The sequence below is a fragment of the Delphinus delphis genome, chromosome 1, assembly GCF_949987515.2.
Source record: "Delphinus delphis chromosome 1, mDelDel1.2, whole genome shotgun sequence".
NCBI classification, from domain to species: Eukaryota; Metazoa; Chordata; class Mammalia; order Artiodactyla; family Delphinidae; genus Delphinus; species Delphinus delphis.
In genome coordinates this window covers 20,617,375-20,635,716 of record NC_082683.1, presented here as the reverse complement: position 1 = coordinate 20,635,716, position 18,342 = coordinate 20,617,375, and the positions used below count along the sequence as shown (strand labels likewise).

The window sequence follows — 18,342 nt, the reverse complement described above, 5'->3', positions numbered from 1 at the left end:
AGACCCAGTTCTGGTCCCACACACTCAAGACCAGAAACCCAAAGTGGTCAACTAGAAGTTAACTAACAATCAAATAAATTACTTCCCTCTCTCCATACTCAATAGGAGAAAAAGCAGGATGGAGCTGAAAGCAGTTTCAAAATACCCACTTAAAAAACAAGAATACTACAGGACTTCCCTGGTGGTGCAGTGGTTAAGAATCCACCTGCCGGGCTTCCCTGGTGGCGCAGTGGTTGAGAGGCCGCCTGCCGATGCAGGGGACACGGGTTCGTGCCCCGGTCCGGGAAGATCCCACATGCCGAGGAGCGGCTAGGTCCGTGAGCCATGGCCGCTGAGCCTGCGCATCCGGAGCCTGTGCTCCGCAACGGGAGAGGCCACAACAGTGAGAGGCCCGCGTACCGCAAAAAAGAAAAAAAAAAGAATTCACTTGCCAATGCAGGGGACATGGGTTCGAGCCCTGATCCAGGAAGATCCCACATGCCGCGGAGCAACTAAGCCTGTGTACCACAACTACTGAGCCCACGTGCCTAGAGCCTGTGCTCTGCAACAAAGAGAAGCCGCCGCAATAAGACAACTTCGGTGCACTGCAACGAAGAGTAGCCCCCATGTACAACAACGAAGACCCAATGCAGCCAAAAATAAATAAATATTTTTTAAAAATAAAGAAAACTTAAACACAAACACACTCACACACACACACACACACACACGTTAGACACCAAAAGGGTTGACCAGTCCAGTTCTCAAGCTCTACCTACTTTCAGTCTGTTCTCCCAAAGGAATTTGTTCAATAGCTCCTTCCAAGAATCCTGACAGTAAAGCCCAACGGTTTTCAACCAGGGCAATACTAGCCCCAGAGAAGTGTTTGGAAACCAATGTACGAAAGTGCCTTTTAGGTTACCACAGCGATTCTGTGGTATTACTGACATTTATTACCTGGGGAGCAGGATGCCAAATGTCCTACAATGCATCTCCACACAAAGAAGAGCCTCACTGAGAAATAATGGACTCTAGCCCATTACAAGTCCAGTCTGAGATGGAGAATTTCCTGTAACAATTGACCCTGGAGCAGTCATGGGAAAGGGAATCAGAACTGACTGGTACCTATCCCAAGAGCTCAACAGTACAAAGTCACCCACTAGCCAAGGTAATCATAAATAAAAATTTACTTTATGAAATAGTTGGAAAATAATTTACTGAAGGCAGTACTTCCCCAGTGCATTAATACAATTATAATTATATAGTTATTTGTGATTATTTATTTATATCTTTCCCTACTAGAAAGTACTCCATGGCATTATGAATCCTGTTGCCTGATACATTGTAGAAGCTCCTTAAGTAGCTGTTACATTACTGTAAGCAACTGCCAAATGGTAGGTAGGTACTCACAGGTTTTTCAAAAAAAGTTTTGCCACAAGATTTCTTACACTGGCAAGTCCCAACTATTGTATGCTTTAAATTAGACAATATTTCAGTAACAGGACCGGACAATTAAGTGAGCTAAAAAAAAAGTTCTTATCCTGAAAATTCTTGAGAAATGGGGCATATGATCAAAGTCCAAGAAAACCTGATGGTATACAAGGAAAACAGGTTGGTATACTGCCTTCCAGTATATGCTTAATAATTAAAAACTTAACAAAATACAGACCTGACTACCCACACGAGGTGTTATGGGTTGACATCAGAAAAAAGTATTTCCTCCCACAAACCATCCTTTGGTGCTTCTACTAGGGAACGGACCTTATTGTGGATGGACCGCAGCCCAACTGAGCAGGTTAAGAATGAAGCACTAAGTAGGTTTAGACATTTTCTTCCCTACCTATTTGTTATTTATCAGGAATTGATATGGTACGCTTAAGGGATACATGGAGAGGCAAGGGGCACATAGCCTTTCAAACAGAGCTTTACCCAGGAGAGTATATATCAACTTTTCAGTAAAGACAACACTTCTAAATCACACCTAGTTCTTTTGACCTAGTTTCTAAAATACTACTCCCTCTTCCATATGTTAAATTGCTTTACAGATAACTGCTCAAAAATAGACAAAAAAGGCAAAGGCAAAAACTGCTTCTAGCCAGAAAACTTCAAGGCCTCCTTGCCTTCTCCTTTAAAAAGCTCTCTTTTCCCCCGTTCCTTTTACTTTATCTGTAACTCCAGACTTGGTCTGGCATGGGTCATATAAAAAGGTTCTAAATTTCTCTAAGTGCACAGTTTTACATTCTGCCCAAGTTTTTCCTTCTATACTAAAAAAGGTATCTGTGACATCACTTAGCTGTAGGAACTTGATTCACATGCAGTAGGGGAATCTGTTTGCCATCATGCTTTGATTGTAATCAATCCAATCAAGTACTATATTTTGATAAAGACACTGAGAAGCAGCAGCCATGGCACTTTCATTAATTCCTAGGGCTGCCCTGGACCACTTTCCAAAAATGCCAGCCTTTCCCTTGGTCCCCCTATGTCCACTATAACAAGCACAATAAAATAAGTTAAAGAACGGCCAAGGGCACAGCCTACCTTATTAAGATTACAGATGCTTCCAAATCCTCAGGCTTTTTTAAGGTCAGCAGTTCCCTGAATGAAAAGCCATAGAGTACTATAGATTCTCCTATTCTTTTCAGAGCTCCAAAAGTACATTGGTACCAACCTCCCCTCCTCTATACCACTGTCCACACAAATGTGTACTGAAGACCCTGGCTTCATCATTTATACGAGAAATGCATGAGACTAGACCAAAGTTACCAGCTGTCTTTCCTGCTATCTGTGGCCAGTATAATCAAATTGGGATGAATACTTGGCACACTAAGCTATGGAAATCTAGCTAATATTTATCCGTACCCCCCCGCCCCAAGTCTGTTTTGGCTCATACACTCTTTTGAGATTGCTGTATTCACTCACCCAGACACATTTACCAAAGGGAAATTCTGTGTGCCTTGAATAAGGCAATCTCAATCTCATTTTATTTTAACCCAAAATACCATAATGAGACCACATATTGGTCACTTGAGGTTTTATGTAGGGGTTTTAAAGAAGCCAATTCAAAGCTGCACTGGGAAAGCAGAAGATTCAAATCACAGACTAGAAAGAAAAACAAGAATGTTACAAATCTGTCTTAGACCAACAGAACCCCCAAAACAGATTAAGGAGGGCTAAGAAAGTCTCCAGACCAAAGACAATAAGGTGAGAAAAGAGAAGAGGGAGAGATCATCTAGGAAACTTCTGTTTCTTAGTTTATTAGACAAAGACACGTCCTGCCTCTAGTTAGCCAGGCCATTCCAACAGAGGTAAGCAGATACCAGGAATCTTCACTGAAACAATGTTGATCTGAAAGTGGTATAAGTTGCCTCTCCGGTTCCCTTAAGACATTTTGTCAGCTCTGGTGTGTTAAAGCTACTGAAGTCTCCATGTGCTTTGCATTCTACTAACAGAGTTAGAAACCAAAGGAGAGAATGAAAAAGGAAAAAAACAAGAACAGAGAGAAAATAAAGCTGAATGGCAGAGGGATGATAAAGTGAGTCTAGAACACAAAAACACACACACGGAACATATGACTACCAGAGTATTGTCTGTACATACAAATATCAAATCACAGATCAAACTGTCAGCATACTGCCTCCTGGAAGCCTCTGCCTTCATCGCAGCCAGGTCACAGTGATCACAGCTTCCCTTCTCAGGCAGGAGGGAAAAGAGGTCTGGTACAGGAAACATGTTTTTAATGGGAAGGATTCAGAAACCACATCAGGTTTTCAGAAAGCCCCCATGAACTACAACACTGGTTCTCCACTTGGTCTTTGCATTATTAATGTTTATTATCTAACCATTTCTGTAACTTCCATCTCTGTGCCAAGCACAATCCTTATTAAGTCATACAACTAGGGACAGGTTTTGGCTCAAATGTCCATTCCTCAAAGAGACCTCATCCACTTCAGAGATGGGGTAACTTGTCAGGAGTCTTCTTAGAGGGTTTATTTACTAGGACTTCACAACAAGGGACACAAGGAAAGGAATCACAGCAAAACTCAAGGTGGCCACTGGGGCACTGAGGGGTGGGGGATGACAGAGGGAAGTCATTAAGAATGGTCTACTCAGAGACCACCAGATTCTCAGATCAGCGGGCCATCAACGAGCAGAAAGGATATCATGGCATTTAATTAAGGTTTCAAATACTAGCCTCTGAGGATCATTTTCAAGAACGACTTTTTTGGGCAGTTTTATCAACTGGTCATACTTGGAGGCCACCACCCTAAAATGAGCTTTTCCACCTTCATCAAACCAGAACCATCCTCATGCTACGCCACCAAAGAGCTAAAAGAGAAACGGAGGGCAGGGAGTCCCCAGGTCCTATAAACAAACAGAGTGTGTCATTACTGTATAGAAGATCCATCTCAGAAGTATTTTCTTTCTTCTCCCCCAACCCCTAGCACTTTTAACCTTTTCTCCAACCAATAACACACTTTCAACATCATGGGAAGGGCAGATACATCTGAAACATTAGCCTTTGGTATAATGTGGAAGAAGCCCCTCAGGTATTTCAGATATATTCTGTAGCCTAGTTGAGCATAAATCCAGTAGTTCTCAAACTTGAGTGTGCGTTATAGTGGCCTGGAGGTCTTGTTAAAACATACTGCCAGAGTTTTGGATTCAGTACGTCTGGATGAGTATTTGTATTTCTAAACAGGGCCCAGGTAAAAATGCTATGGGCCCAGGTAAAAACTATGGGATAGCTTTTAATTCAGCACAGACTAATGCTGTCTGTCTTTAACCATTCAATTCTATCCCCCTCTCAAGCAGGGGCCTCTACCAACTAGGAGCTGTGTTCGAATTTTATTGGATAACAAGTAATACTTACATATATGTTATTTAACGTTTACTACAGCTGCAAGTAGATATTTTTCCTTATCATACAGTTGAGGATACAGATTCAGAGAAGTGACTTGCCTGAAGTCACACAGCCTAAGGGAACTTTAAACCTCACTTTTAGAGCTGACTGACATGAAACTGTGTGAGGCACTTAACCTTTACGTGTTCACTTCCCTGAAGTGGAAAATTAAGACAACAATCCTCATCTCTCCAGGGAGTGCTCCAAGTTCTAGAAAGTAAAATCACTCTGCAAATATTTTCATAATGCAAGTTACTCTCATTTAGGTCAAAGTGAAGGGCTCTATCTTTGAGCCTGAATCCCACCTCTATCCCCACTCTCAAAGAGAAAAGGGCCTAAGGACCAAATCCTGCCAATTCTTACCATCGGGATCATACAGACATTCATCAAAAACCTAAATAAAATTCTAAATGGAAGAGATGGATGGGACAGAAATCTGGGCATAATGTCAAACTGTAACTAAAGGCTTTTCAGTCTTTCACCCCATTTAAGAGTTCTAGGGACTTCCTTCGTGGTCCAGTGGCCAAGAATCTGAGCTCCCAATGCAGGGGGCCCGGGTTCCATCCCTGGTCGGGGAACTAGATCCCACATGCACGCTGCAACTAAAGATCTCACATGCCGCAATGAAGACCTGGCACAGCCTAAATAAATAAATAGTTTTTTTAAAAAAAAGAGTTCTAGATTATTGCAAAAAATAATGTCCCAACAAGGTCTAGTGCTTGAATAATTTATTTTGGAGAAGCAAACTTAGTATTTTATAATGTTACACAGCTCTGGAGAATCAGACAAACCTTGATTCAAACCTAAACTCTACCTTTTACTAGTTTTTTGTCCTAGGGCGAATTTCTCATTCTTACTCTACTTCCTCATCTGTAAAGTGGGAGGAATAACTCTAGAACCCACCTCTCATGATTGTGAAGATTAAATAAAGAAATTCATGGAGAGACCCAAGCATAGTGCTTGGCACATAGCAAGTACTCAACTACATGGTAATTACCATTAATATTCACCCCCAACACACCATCACTTGAAAACAGGGAACTCAGTGAGGTCCCTGGCCTACCCCTGGCCCAGGACAAAGTTGTGGACAAACTACCTATAGAATTGATCCCCAAATCCTTATTAATATCTTTGGCAGCCCAGATTCCTAAACAGGTAAAAAGTTAGAAGTCTGGAAACGAAAGGCAGGTTATCCAAATGTGAATCAAGAGTTTCACACTCCTAAACTAATGCCATGAAACTCCATCACCTTCCAACCAGAACAGAATCTTGTCCAAAAGGCAAGAGAGAAAGCCATCTGTATTCACCAGAAAAGATGTAGTAACAAAGAGCAACCAATTCCCAGCATTCTGCTCAGGTGATTTGTTCTCTAAGAACAACAGAAAGCTGTAATAAGGTCTACCCAAGAGAGAGGGGAAATCACTGGGCAAGAAGAGCCCAAAGACATATCTGTTTCCTCTTAAAGGAAGCACCCAGCACGATGTAGCCTTTAATCCTCTACCACGTGGCTGAACTCACACTCTTCTTAAAGTCAAAGTACACCAGGCACCAGTCAGTTGAGAATAAACAGCTGGACCCAGATGCACTCATGCAAGTTGTGACCTCAAGGAAAACAGGAGGCAAAATAAAGACACTAAGCACACAGCAAATGGGTTTTCAAATATCACACCAATCCCTAAACTCCCCTGCTGCCGTCATGCTGGTGCTAGATCTTGAGGGGGGAGTTCCTTTTAACAGAGACGTCTATAAACAAGCAAGCTGAAAGCTAACAAGTTTAAGAGGGAAAAGCATACAAGAATCTTGGCTGCTGGTGATGAGCCACAAAAAAATCATGAACGTGCCAGTGCCAAGGGAGGAGGAAGTCTAATACCTAACATTGCAGACTTACGAACCCAGAAGCAATGAAGCCATAAGGAAGCCCAAATGCAAAAGAGAAAAAAAAAAGCACATGGCACATTTCCTCTTCATATTCAAGCAGCACTCTGGGCCTGCAGAGCGCATAGCCCAGTGCCCAAAGCCCCTTAGTATTTCATACCAACATTAACTTCCTGGAGGACGACAAAAATCTGTCCTGGATTACTGAGTGATTTCTAATATGTACCATAACCAACACTAAGTCAACATTTTAGGGATCAAATTTCCTACTCTGCAGCATGTTGGAATGCATTCTTGGCATTAGACTTCTTCCCACTGCAGTCCACCCTTAGAAAATGCAGAAGCCACTGGGAAATACAGACTCAACCTGTCCCAAGACCATCTTCTAGTATGCACAAATGACTAACAAAAATAAAAGTTCACTCAGATGTCCCTTCAAATTCAATAAATACTAATGCCATCCATTTAAATAGGGGGAAGAGCAAGTTCAGGGAAGAATACTCAAGGCAGTTAAGTCAACATTCACCCCAACTTGGATTCTTAAAACCTGGACTGACTAAGGAGTTCATCTCAAGCCCCTACACACTTGCGGGAACCACTGTGCCCAATTCTGAGTTACTGGAAACTCACTTTCACAAAATGCCAGAATGGCAAGGTAAAGATGGTGGAAGAGATATTTCCAAACTAGAATCTGTATTCAAGACTCCATATCTTTATACTGGAACAGTGTAACCTACCCTCCTCTTCCAGGTGGAAGCACTGTAGTAGCCTGGTACTGGACACTCCATGCGTCTTCAGTTGTTAAGCATCCACTTACCATTTGAAAAGTGCCAGAAATCACATGTGATCCAATCACACATGGACTAGCAGGTAAAGAGAAACCAAAATCACTACATTTCAGAGGCTCCCATAAGGAATAAGCATGTGTTTGCAGCATTTATGAGCTTCTTGGCCACAGCCAACCTAATCAAAAACAATATTAAAGGCCATTTCTGTGAACAGATGGGCAAACTGCATATGTGCAGGCTTACCCACCCAAAAACCCTCAATATAAGGTCTGATCCAAGCAACTCAGCTTGAGCACAGCTCCCAAACCTTCAGAAACAGCAGCAGCCTGAGTCCAGACAGGTACCTCATGGCTCCTGTTTTAAGAAAGGTCAATTAACTTTGCCGAAAAAGAAAAAACTCAGGCTCTCTAACCAAAGTTCAACGACTATCACTGTAGAGTTGTCCAGGGCACACAACTCTGAAGGTGACACAAACTTCCAAACCCAAAATTACTACAAGAGAGCCTCTGAACTAGCCAAGAACTTGGCAGGTTGTACTAAAGGCCCCACATAACCACAGGAACCACTAAGACCCTGAAACCACTCTCTTTCATGGAACTGGTTACAGTCCAAATTCTCAAAGTCACCAGAATCAGACAACTACAGGTCTGGGGATGGATGTGTAACTTAAATTCTATAAAGCCCATGAAACTCAGAGTAGCATTATGAAAAAGCAAATTAATATTTTAACTTTCCCCTTCTTGGACATTTAACTTCACAAATCACTGCCTCTGGAAAGCTGTCCCAGGTTTACTCTGCCCAAATGTGATTGCTCCTTATTCTCAGATTCCTTCAGCCCATACACTGAGTTTGGTCTGTATCCATTTGTAAAACCCTGCTTTGCAAGTTTTCCAAATGTGTACACATAAGCATGTTTCCCAAGAAAACTAAATTCTTCTGAAGCAGATATTGCCTCTATCTTTTAAGTCCCTCCCTAGTATCTAGTAGGTATGTTCACAAAGAGCTACATCCCACCCCCATTTGAATCTCCAGACCCCCCTGAGCTAGAAATCATGCTCTCAGCAACAAGCCTGAAGTTCTAATACCCTCCCTACCACCATACTGGGGAAAGGCCTGGGCAATCAATGTCAGTGTCAATCCAAGTTTTTGTATCTTGTTTTAAAACAAGCTGATAGCCTTTGGTAAGTTAGCTGAACCTAACTAAAAATTATGGTCAGGGCCATAATTACATTCATACTCCCTACTACTATGCTGAGTCAAAAAGGCACTTCCAGGACTCTGGTCTAAAAAACACTTCTTGTGAAGAACACTGGTGTCAGAGTCAGTGGATTACGTTTAAAAAGAGACTTTGAGAAAGTAAATCCGGTCATCTCACAAGGCTACCAAGGGAGAGTACGATAGGCAGACAGATAAAACACTTCTAAAATACCTCCTCCTCCATAAAAAGAATGTTTCACCAGAAGAACCAGAAACGTTTTTAATCCTAAAATGGCAATTTTAAAAACAAAGATTGAATCTACTCACATAACCCTTCAGGCAGGACTTAGCGAGTCCGCAAACACTGTAATGACCCAGGAACCTGGGGCATTAATTTTAATATAAAAATAAGTGATGGGGCTTCCCTGGTGGCGCAGTGGTTGAGAGTCCGCCTGCCGATGCAGGGGACACGGGTTCATGCCCCGGTCCGGGAGGATCCCACATGCCGCGGAGCGGCTGGGTCTGTGAGCCATGGCCGCTGAGCCTGCGCTCTGCAGCGGGAGAGGCCACAGCAGTGAGAGGCCCGCGTACCGCAAACAAAAACAAAAACAAGAACAAACAAACAAAAAACAAGTGATGCACAGGAGTCAAGTAAAAGCTATATAAATTAAACCCAGCCCGGGCTTCCCTGATGGCACAGTGGTTAAAAATTGCCTGCCAATGCAGGAGGGGACACGCGTTCGAGCCCTGGTCCAGGAAGATCCCACTAAGCCTGGTGCAACTAAGCCCGTGAGCCACAACTACTGAGCCCACGTGCCACAACTACTGAAGCCCGTGAGCCTAGAGCCCATGCTCCCTAACAAGAGAAGCCACCACGGTGAGAAGCCCGCGCACCACAATGAAGAGTAGCCCCCTCTCACCACAACTAGAGAAAGCCCGCACACAGCAACGGAGACCCAATGCAGCCAAAAATTAATTAATTAATTAATTAAAAAAAAAATTAAACCTGGCCCTTGGAGGAGTGGGCTTATAATCCTGCGAGCCAAAGCAGGACAGAGGCTGAGGACAGCACTGAAGTAGTAGTATCTTTTTTTTCCTTTTTGGTATTCCAAAAATGCAAACCCAACCCTAAAAACATCTCACCAAACTACAGAAACGTTCTGAAAGAACAATGCTTTAAATTTAAAACTCACAGTCTCATAAAGCAAGCTTTAGGAGCACACTTAGTTCACTAACTGAAACTTAGGACCTTCTTTCCAAACTTCTGTTTATTTTCACTCTGAAACTGCAACTGATTTTAAACAGGGCTCCACGTGCCCTGAACTCAGCATGGAGCCAGAACCAGGGAGGTTTCTCTTCCAGGGCATCATCTTTTCACTTCAAACCTCTTTTACATCATTTCTTCTCATCTCCATGCTCTCCACCCCCACCTCTACCCTCCAGCATTACCCTCTCTTCCCTACCCCCAAGTCTTTTTCTCCAATGTTATTTTATTCCACCACGTGAGAAGAAACTAGCATTATCTTTGCTTGAACACTGTTTATTAATTTGCCTGTCAAACATTCTATAGAGCCGTTTACATCTTACTATAGAAACCTCCTGGGTACATATTGACAGCTCAGCAAGTATTTACACAAAGCTCTGAAACACTTGGCTCCTTCAGAGAGAAGAAGCTGCTGTGTCAAGCAAAGAATTATCAAACACCTTTCCCTCTACCTTTTTCCCTCTTTCATAAAGGGAAGCTTCCTTCTAGCACACCTCTAAGATGCCTAAATTACACTTTTTAACTACTAAACCAGGAGGAGAAAAATTGGAAATTCTGGTATACTGGAGAACAGCCGAATGAACAGCATTTCCAGGACCAACTGCAAACCACACAACATAGTTTTAAAAAAACAACAGGGGTATGAGAAATGGCAATACACTTATGAAGCTGACCCTGAGACGCTTAGCTTTTCCTGTTCCTGTTCCAGTCTCAGGAACTTTTGCTCCTCTCTCAGCAAAACTTACAGGGCAAGTTCAGGCACTCAGATTACAACCAACTGCCCAAACCAGACCTAGACCTGCCCAAACACCAGAAGAGTCTGGAGAGCTTAATACTACCTCTCCCCACCTTCCTATCCACCCCCAACCAAAGAAACAGTGTTAATGCTGAATTTATGAATATCCACTCCTCACCCCCTCCCTAATCTACCCAAAATCCCCTCATGGAGATTCTGAAGGAACTATTTTTCAAGTCTTGCTCTAATGAACTCTAATTTTTCAATTACTGTTTAGTGTATTAATACCACCAGCCAGGTGGAATGACTAATGACAACCAGATTAACAGTCTCAAAGCAAAACAATCTGGTAGGGCTTTTTCTGTGAAGGGCCACAGACCACAGTGGCACCCAACTATTTAGAGCTTGTTCCTGTAAGTCCTCAAGAGAAAACAGACTTGAATTCCTTGAGCCCAGGGAAAGAAAGATGGTCTCAGGATCCCTGTTGAAAAAGGTACAGGAAGAAGCTGCCCTCCTAAAAAGCCAGGTATGGAAGCACAGACAGATGTGTAGCATCAGAGAAGGTTATGCAGTTCACCAGCTTCGCTTTACCAGCGAAGAGAAAATGAAACAGAGAAGGCAAATGCCCTGCCCAAAGTCACACAGCTTAATCCAGAGCTGCATGTGGAACCAAAGCTCCTCTTCCTTCTGAGTCCTGCACTCTTTACTGCTCACTACTATACCACACACAACTCGATGCACATCAGTAATGATAATGACCAATCTAAACAGGGAAAAACCCAGAAATGAAAGCCAAGGGAATCAGGACTCCATTTCAGAGACCAAGGTATCATCCCATCTCACTGGCAGGAAAGAACTATTTAGTGCCAATTTATTTTGAATGCCATATTTTAGCCATATTTGCATGCTTCAGTTGCTTCTAGAATTTGGGGATTTGAAGCCAATCAATACAAACTTTTGGGGGATGGGAATGGGAAAAGACCCTGACCATTACTTTGTTAGCTTATTTCCACGTTTTAAAAAAGGTTCACTGGGCTTCCCTGGTGGCGCAGTGGCTGAGAGTCCGCCTGCCTATGCAGAGGACACGGGTTCGTGCCCCGGTCTGGGAAGATCCCACATGCCGCGGAGCGGCTGGGCCCGTGAGCCATGGCCACTGAGCCTGCGCGTCTGGAGCCTGTGCTCCGCAACGGGAGAGGCCACAGCAGTGAGAGGCCCGCGTACTGCCAAAAAAAAAAAAAAAAAAAAAAAAAAGGTTCACTGGGACTTCCCTGGGGCGCAGTCGTTAAGAATCTGCCTGCCGATGCAGGAGACATAGCTTCAATCCCTGGTCCAGGAAGATCCCACATGCCATGGGGCAACCAAGCCTGTGAGCCAGAACTACCGAGCCTGCGCTCTAGAGCCCGCGTGCTGCAACTACTGAAGCCCGAGCACCTAGAGCGTGTGCTCCACAGCAAGAGAAGCCACTGAAATGAGAAGCCCACACACCGCAAGGAAGTGTAGCCCCTGCTTGCCGCAACTACAGAAAGCCCGTACGCAGACCAACGCAGCCATAAATATATACATACATACATACATACATACATACAATAAGGTTCGCTAACTTTGCAAAAGAGTGACTGTAGACTTCACACCCTACAAGAGTCAATCTAACATATGAATATTTAATGCAATCCAAATCATCTTGTTACAGCAGGTGCCACTTGTCATGGTTACTCTGTGCCACACACAAGGGAAGGAACCTTAAAAAATCCCCACAGGGCCCAATACAAAGAAGCCAGCCTTGGTCCTGACTGCTTTCTCTCTTCTCTCACCATCATCCCAACCTTCATCAGCCCAGTTCTCTCATGGAAAGCAGAGAAACATGAAGCCCTCACAACTAAGTGCCGTCTCAGTGTGGTTTTCCTGATCCCTCCTACTTGAGAGAGCTCCAAGAGTCCTGTGTTTCAGCCAGCCCAGAATTTCTGCCAGTAGGCATTCCCATAAGCCCAGGATTCCTGTATTTGTTTCCCAGGAGTCGGAAATATCATTTGATATTTCCATAGCAGGAACTAACAGCCAAGCTTCTACAATCAAATCCACCTTGATCCTGGACTATATATTCTATTGGATTTTTTACTTTGATGAGCGTAGTCTACCAGCTCAAGGTACTACAGCTAAAAAAAAAAGCTTTACACGAGGTTCAAGAACATAGGTGACTGAAAAGTATTTCATCAGTAGCAGGATTCAACACCTTGAGATACAATACTACTTATGGAAAGGCATAAAGGAAAAGTTTGTTTGATGGGATCCAACCAGCTCCTGTGAAAAAGACAGAGCCACAATACACACACATACCTAATCTTTACTCCATAAAGATTCAGAATCAAATGAACATTACCACCTTAACTCTGTTAATCAAGTCCCTGCAAAAAACTTTTTTTTAACATCTTTATTACAGTATAATTGCTTTACAATGGTGTGTTAGTTTCTGCCTTATAACAAAGTGAAACACTTGCAAAAAACTCTTAATTCAAGACGGAGTTAGGGAAAGAAGAGAACAAACCAAGATCTTATTATTTAAGAATGCTTAAGAATAGGCATCATGGTCTGACAAGTAGTTTATCCTTAAGTAGCAAAAAGGAATTCAGAACGAAATCTACCCACCTACAACCTTCATCTAGATGACACACCTGAAACAACCCACAAAACTGGAAGTTGCACTGTCTCTTCTACAAGTGAATGCTCACCAGCCCATGCTCTGGGTCTCAGGAGAACAGGCAACTGAACTGAAATCCGACAGAAATCTATGTTGTGTGAAGTGCTAGGCCTGTTAATGTTAAAAGGGAATAAGAAAATTCGCACAAAGGCAGCACAGACAAGCTTCCAAACAGGGACTGTATCTACTTTCCTACCATTTATCCAGAACAGAACATAGTGCCTAGTACATAGAAAGTGCTCAGATATTTGTTTAATGACTGAAAAACAGTAATTACTATACGGCAAAAATTGGTTTTACCAAAAAAAAAAAAAGAATTTGCTTGAATATCCCCAAGCTGAAAGAATTCAAATTAATTTTTGTTTTTAAATGAGCCTTGACTTACCCCAAATTATTTCATCTAACGGTTTAAGAATAGTAAATTACTTAGCCTCCTTTCCCCCTCACCCCCAAAAGGGAAAAAATGAGGGGAAAGAGATAAACTACAGAATGACCCAGAGAGAAGATGTTCTAAGACAAAATTTCTTCTCCAGACACTAGGAATCTAATTTAAAATTCCCCTATTTCTTACCCAGATGTAGAACATCATGGAAGACACGGAGTCAAGGCACAGACCTCTAAACCTGCTACCTGACATAAATATTTTCAAAATTCCCAGCTCAACGTAAGGGTAGAAAAGCAGTTCTAAGATGGGGAGGGAATACATCTAATTAGGCCGCCGAAGTGAACAAAATGTGAACAAAATCTCATAGGACAAAGGTACAACTGGGTACTGCTGGGAGAGGGGCAGACATGAAGGAAGACTTTTTTCTGCTTTGAAAAGATAGATGACTCCAAAGAATACCCAATATTCGTGGCCAAAGCACTGAAGACAGAACATGATGAAGAGGAAGAGCAAAATAAAACAGAATACATAAAAACACACCTAAAAGTTGTAATTTCTAAGCAAGTCTTAAGTATCATTGTAGGTCATATCTTTGTTATCTTGGAAGACAGAAATAAATGGAACTTAAAATGCAAAGAAAAAAACTGGTTGACCTCTATTTCAAAGCTGTAAAATGAATGATGACAAAATAGAAAACTAGGCTTTTTGATATTTCCAGGAACAAATGATAAATTTCACCAACCAAGCCTTTAAGAAACAGCCCCTCTCAAGATCAAAAAAGATGTCCTTCCCTTTAAATTGATCTGCTCTCCCCAAGTTCAATTAACAAAAGAAAGTGTTAACATGTAAACAAATAATGAGGCCAGCCTTCCTTAAAACAGAACACCTAAATATGAAATTCTCTTTCAGAAAGCTTTCAGTTCTCAAAGTTTTTTCCTACCCCCTCTGATAAAGATCCCACATTTGCCACTCAATAAAAAGGTCAGTAAAATAATTTCAGTTCTGCAAAGCGAACAGGGTCAAAATTACTCAAGACAAACGCATCTTCAGAGCCATCAAAGAAGTCATTTATACCATCAGGAAAGTCACAAAACCAAAACAAACAGCAAACCCATTGTAGAGAAAAACTCAGCTACTGTTCTGACAACACAGAATCTATTTCAGTCTGCATAAAACATAACAAGCAAAATAAATCCAAGGTACAAGCAAAATGCCACTGCCTCCTCTTTTGTTTCGGGCACAATGTAACAAGGGCAGCCTGTCTGGGACTCTGCTCCTGCTGATACAGTATTGCTGCTTAAACCTCCCTCCTCAAGGTCACAGCCAATTTCAGCTCTGGAATAAAAAGCAGATAGTGGCAGCGATGGTTTGGGTTATCACTGGCAGAAAAGCAGAGTGTAAAAGTTTATGAGCTCATCAGGATTGTTGTACCATTACATCAGAGGCAATTATAAATGGCCAAGAGCAGGAGATGGGGAGCCAATCAGATCACAGATAGGATGTCAACCTAAGACCAACTGTCTCCTGGCTTTGACAGAAGGATTTTACCTCCATAATTCAAATCCCAAACCAAAGCAATCTGCACTTACTACTCCAATCACTCAGCTGTTTACCAGCACTTCCAGGGAGAAGCCCAGGCCACTGGGCCGACGGAGACTAAGACAGGAGACGGCCCGGGCTGCCCTGGGTGGACCGCAGCCGGCCTCTAGCTGCTCCCAAGCAGGCCCCTGCCCTCCCTCGAGGTCCCCCCGAGCCTGAGGGGCCCCTCCTTGGAAACACAGATGGGGACCGGCCTAGAAGAAGGTGGGCGGTGGGGGGAGGAGCAGAGAGGAGCGGCAGGTGAGCAAATAACTGTTCACTCAACTCCAGACCTGCTAGCACTGCCTATACCCCTAACCTGACCCCCCAGCACCCCGTCACCCCGGGCCGGGCCCTTTCCCGCACACTCTGCTTCGCACCCCCTGGAAGACTCCCCGAGCTGGAAGGGACCAGGGTAGAGGGAGAAGGGGAGCAGACACCTCAGGGAAAGCCCCACACAAAGGCTGAAAGAGGGAAAGAGAGTAAGGCAGACAGGCAGCCATTTTAAGAGGGAAGAGCGAGACAATGGCAGCTCCCCAGCAGTGGGGGCCCCGGACTGGGGGTAGCCCACGGCTGTGGCCTGCTCCCCGCCGCCGCCCCCCACTCCCAGGACCCCGCTCGCCCCAGCCCCCTCCCCACTCAGCCGTGTACCTGCGGGGTCCGGGCGAGCGGCTGACCCCCGCCGCCGCTGCTCCCGGGGCTCATGGGCGCGTGGTGGCTCCTTTGTTGGGCTCCTCCCGAGGCGGCCGCCGCCGCCGCAGCAGCAGCAGCAGCAGCCCCCCAGCACTGCGAGGCCATGTCCGCCGGGCCCTTGCCGGCGCCCCCGTCCTGGGGCCCGCCGCCGTAGTCGCCCCCGGGGTAGCCCTGGTAGCCCCGGGCCGAGCTGGGCGACGTGAGCAGTTGGTTGAGGGTGGGGGTGGCGGTGGGCTGAGGGGTTCCCCCTCCGGCCGCTGTGGGGCCGCCTCCCCCCATGGCCCCGAAGCGCTGCTGAGCGAAGGACGAAGACGACGAGGAGGCGGAGGCGCTGGAGGAGGGAGGCGGCTTGGAGCCGGCGGCCGCCGCCGCGCCGGACCCCGGAGTGCCACCTCTCGGGGAGCTCAGCGCGTAGGCCTGGGGGGGCGGGGGGTAGGCGCTGCGGTTGGGGTAGTAGGAGTTGTACTGGTGGTTGGGGAAGCCGTGGTCGTGCGAGTTCTGCTGGGGCCCCGCGTAGGGCTCCAGGCCCCCGCCGCCGCCGCCGCTCTGCAGCGCTGCCAGGCCAGGGCTTTGTTGTCCGCCATGTTGTTGGTGGAAGACGGCGGCCGCCGCGGCGGCGACGGCAGACGGGCTCCGGCCGTAGGGTTGCCCGAAGCCGTAGGCTGGGGGCGGCAAGGCGGCCGCGGCTGAGTGAGGAGGCGCCCCCACCCCGTCGCTGCTGCCGCCACCACCGCCGCCGGGCGGCTCCGTGAGGTTATTGTTCAGGGCGGGCCTAGGGCCCGCGTTCCCGTTCGAGTTCTTCAGGTCCGGCTCCGCGCCGGGCCCGCCACCGCCGCCGGCTCCGCCGCCGCCGCCACCCCCATTGCTCTCAGCCCCGTCCTGCAGCTCTTTTCCCAGTGGCTGCGGCGGCCCCACGGCGGGGCCCTCGCTTTCCTGCCCGGCGGCTGCCTTCATTTCCCCGCGCTCGGCCGCTACCGCCGCCGCCTCGCCCCCCGCCTCCTCCCGCTGCTGCTGCTCCGCTTTCTTCAGCTCCGAGGGCGGCGGCGGCGGGTTGCCCAGGCTGCTGGCGGCGGCGGGGGCGACCTGCGCGGCCATGATCCCCGCTGTCTCGTCCGCGGAGAGACCCGGCCCTGTCTTCGTCTTCTTTCCCCCTCCCACCCCGCCCCGGGGCCGAATCCCCCGGGCTGCCCTCCCCACTCGCCCGGGCGGGCCTCGCGGGGCTCCGCTGCTGCGCTGCGCTCGCTCGCTCCTCTCCCCCCCGCCCCGCCGGCTCAGGCTCCGGGCTGGCGGCGGCGGAGGAGGAGGAGGCGGCGGCGGCCGAGGCGCCGGCGGCTCAGCTGCTCCCGGCTCTGTAGGCTCGGGACCCGGCTCTCCCGGCTCATTCCCCCCAAGCCCTTGCCTGGGAATGAGGGGGGCGGTGGAGGCTCCGCTCCCCAGGGCCTGGCCCCGCTGTGACTCTCCGCTTTCTGCTGCCGGAGAAAGGAGGAGGGAGGGAGGGAGGGAGGCAGGCGAGGGGGAGGGGGCGGGGAGGGAGGGAGGGAGGGAGGGAGCGGGGGGAGGGGGACCCGGGACGGGCGGGCTGGAGGGCGCGCGGCAGCAGCCCAGGCGCCGGGAGGTAGAGTCGGAGCGTAGGCCGGGCCGGGCGCCCTGCCTCCCCTCCCCGGCCGCGGCGCGGGCTGAGGTTGCTGCGCGGCAGCGGGCGAGCGGGCGGGCGGGCGGCCGGACTGAGCGGCTAGAGCGCCCCACTCTCCTCCGAGTCCCCCTCACTCCGACACGAGGCTCAGCACTGCCATTTTACCCAGCGCCGTCGCGGCCGCCTGGCAAACCCGGAGCGGAGCGCGGAGCGGGCGCAGGCCGTGGAACGGACTCGCTCCCGTCCCTTCACAAAGGAGGAGGGGAGAGAACCAGCCGCGGCGGCGGCAGGCCCTCTGCCGCTTTCGCTCGGCAGCGCCGCCGCCGAAGGCTTCGGGGAAAACCCGGCCCGGAACTCGCGCCTCTCCGGAGCCTGCGCCGCCTCCCTCCTGGCGTTCCTACCCAGGTCGGTCCCCTCCAGGCCGCGCGTAGGGGAGCGGGCAACCGTGAAGTTTACTTGGGGCTGCAAAATTGGCCTGAGCCCGAGACCGCGGCCGCCTCGGCCCAGGCCTGACCCCCTGGCAGCGGGCCTGGTCTCTTGGCTGCTACTTAGCACCTCTACAGCACTTTTCTTCTTCAAAACCTTTTACAAACCCGCTCCAAAGAACCAGCTGAGCCTT

General features: G+C 47.3%; 1 protein-coding gene across 2 annotated transcripts in view; it reads right to left on the bottom strand.

Annotated features, from left to right (window-relative positions):
* The window catches only part of ARID1A (AT-rich interaction domain 1A), a 70,470-nt gene extending 52,403 nt beyond the window's left edge, over nucleotides 1-18,067 (bottom strand). Inside the window, exon 1 of one of the 2 annotated variants that reach the window (XM_060017025.1) lies at nucleotides 16,049-18,067. In XM_060017025.1, the coding sequence (XP_059873008.1) occupies nucleotides 16,049-17,185 (1,137 nt within the window). In that variant the 5' untranslated portion in view covers nucleotides 17,186-18,067. The remainder of the gene's footprint in view (nucleotides 1-16,048) is intronic. The other variant, XM_060017019.1, reaches the window with a different exon arrangement.
* Nucleotides 18,068-18,342: the final 275 nt, after the last annotated feature.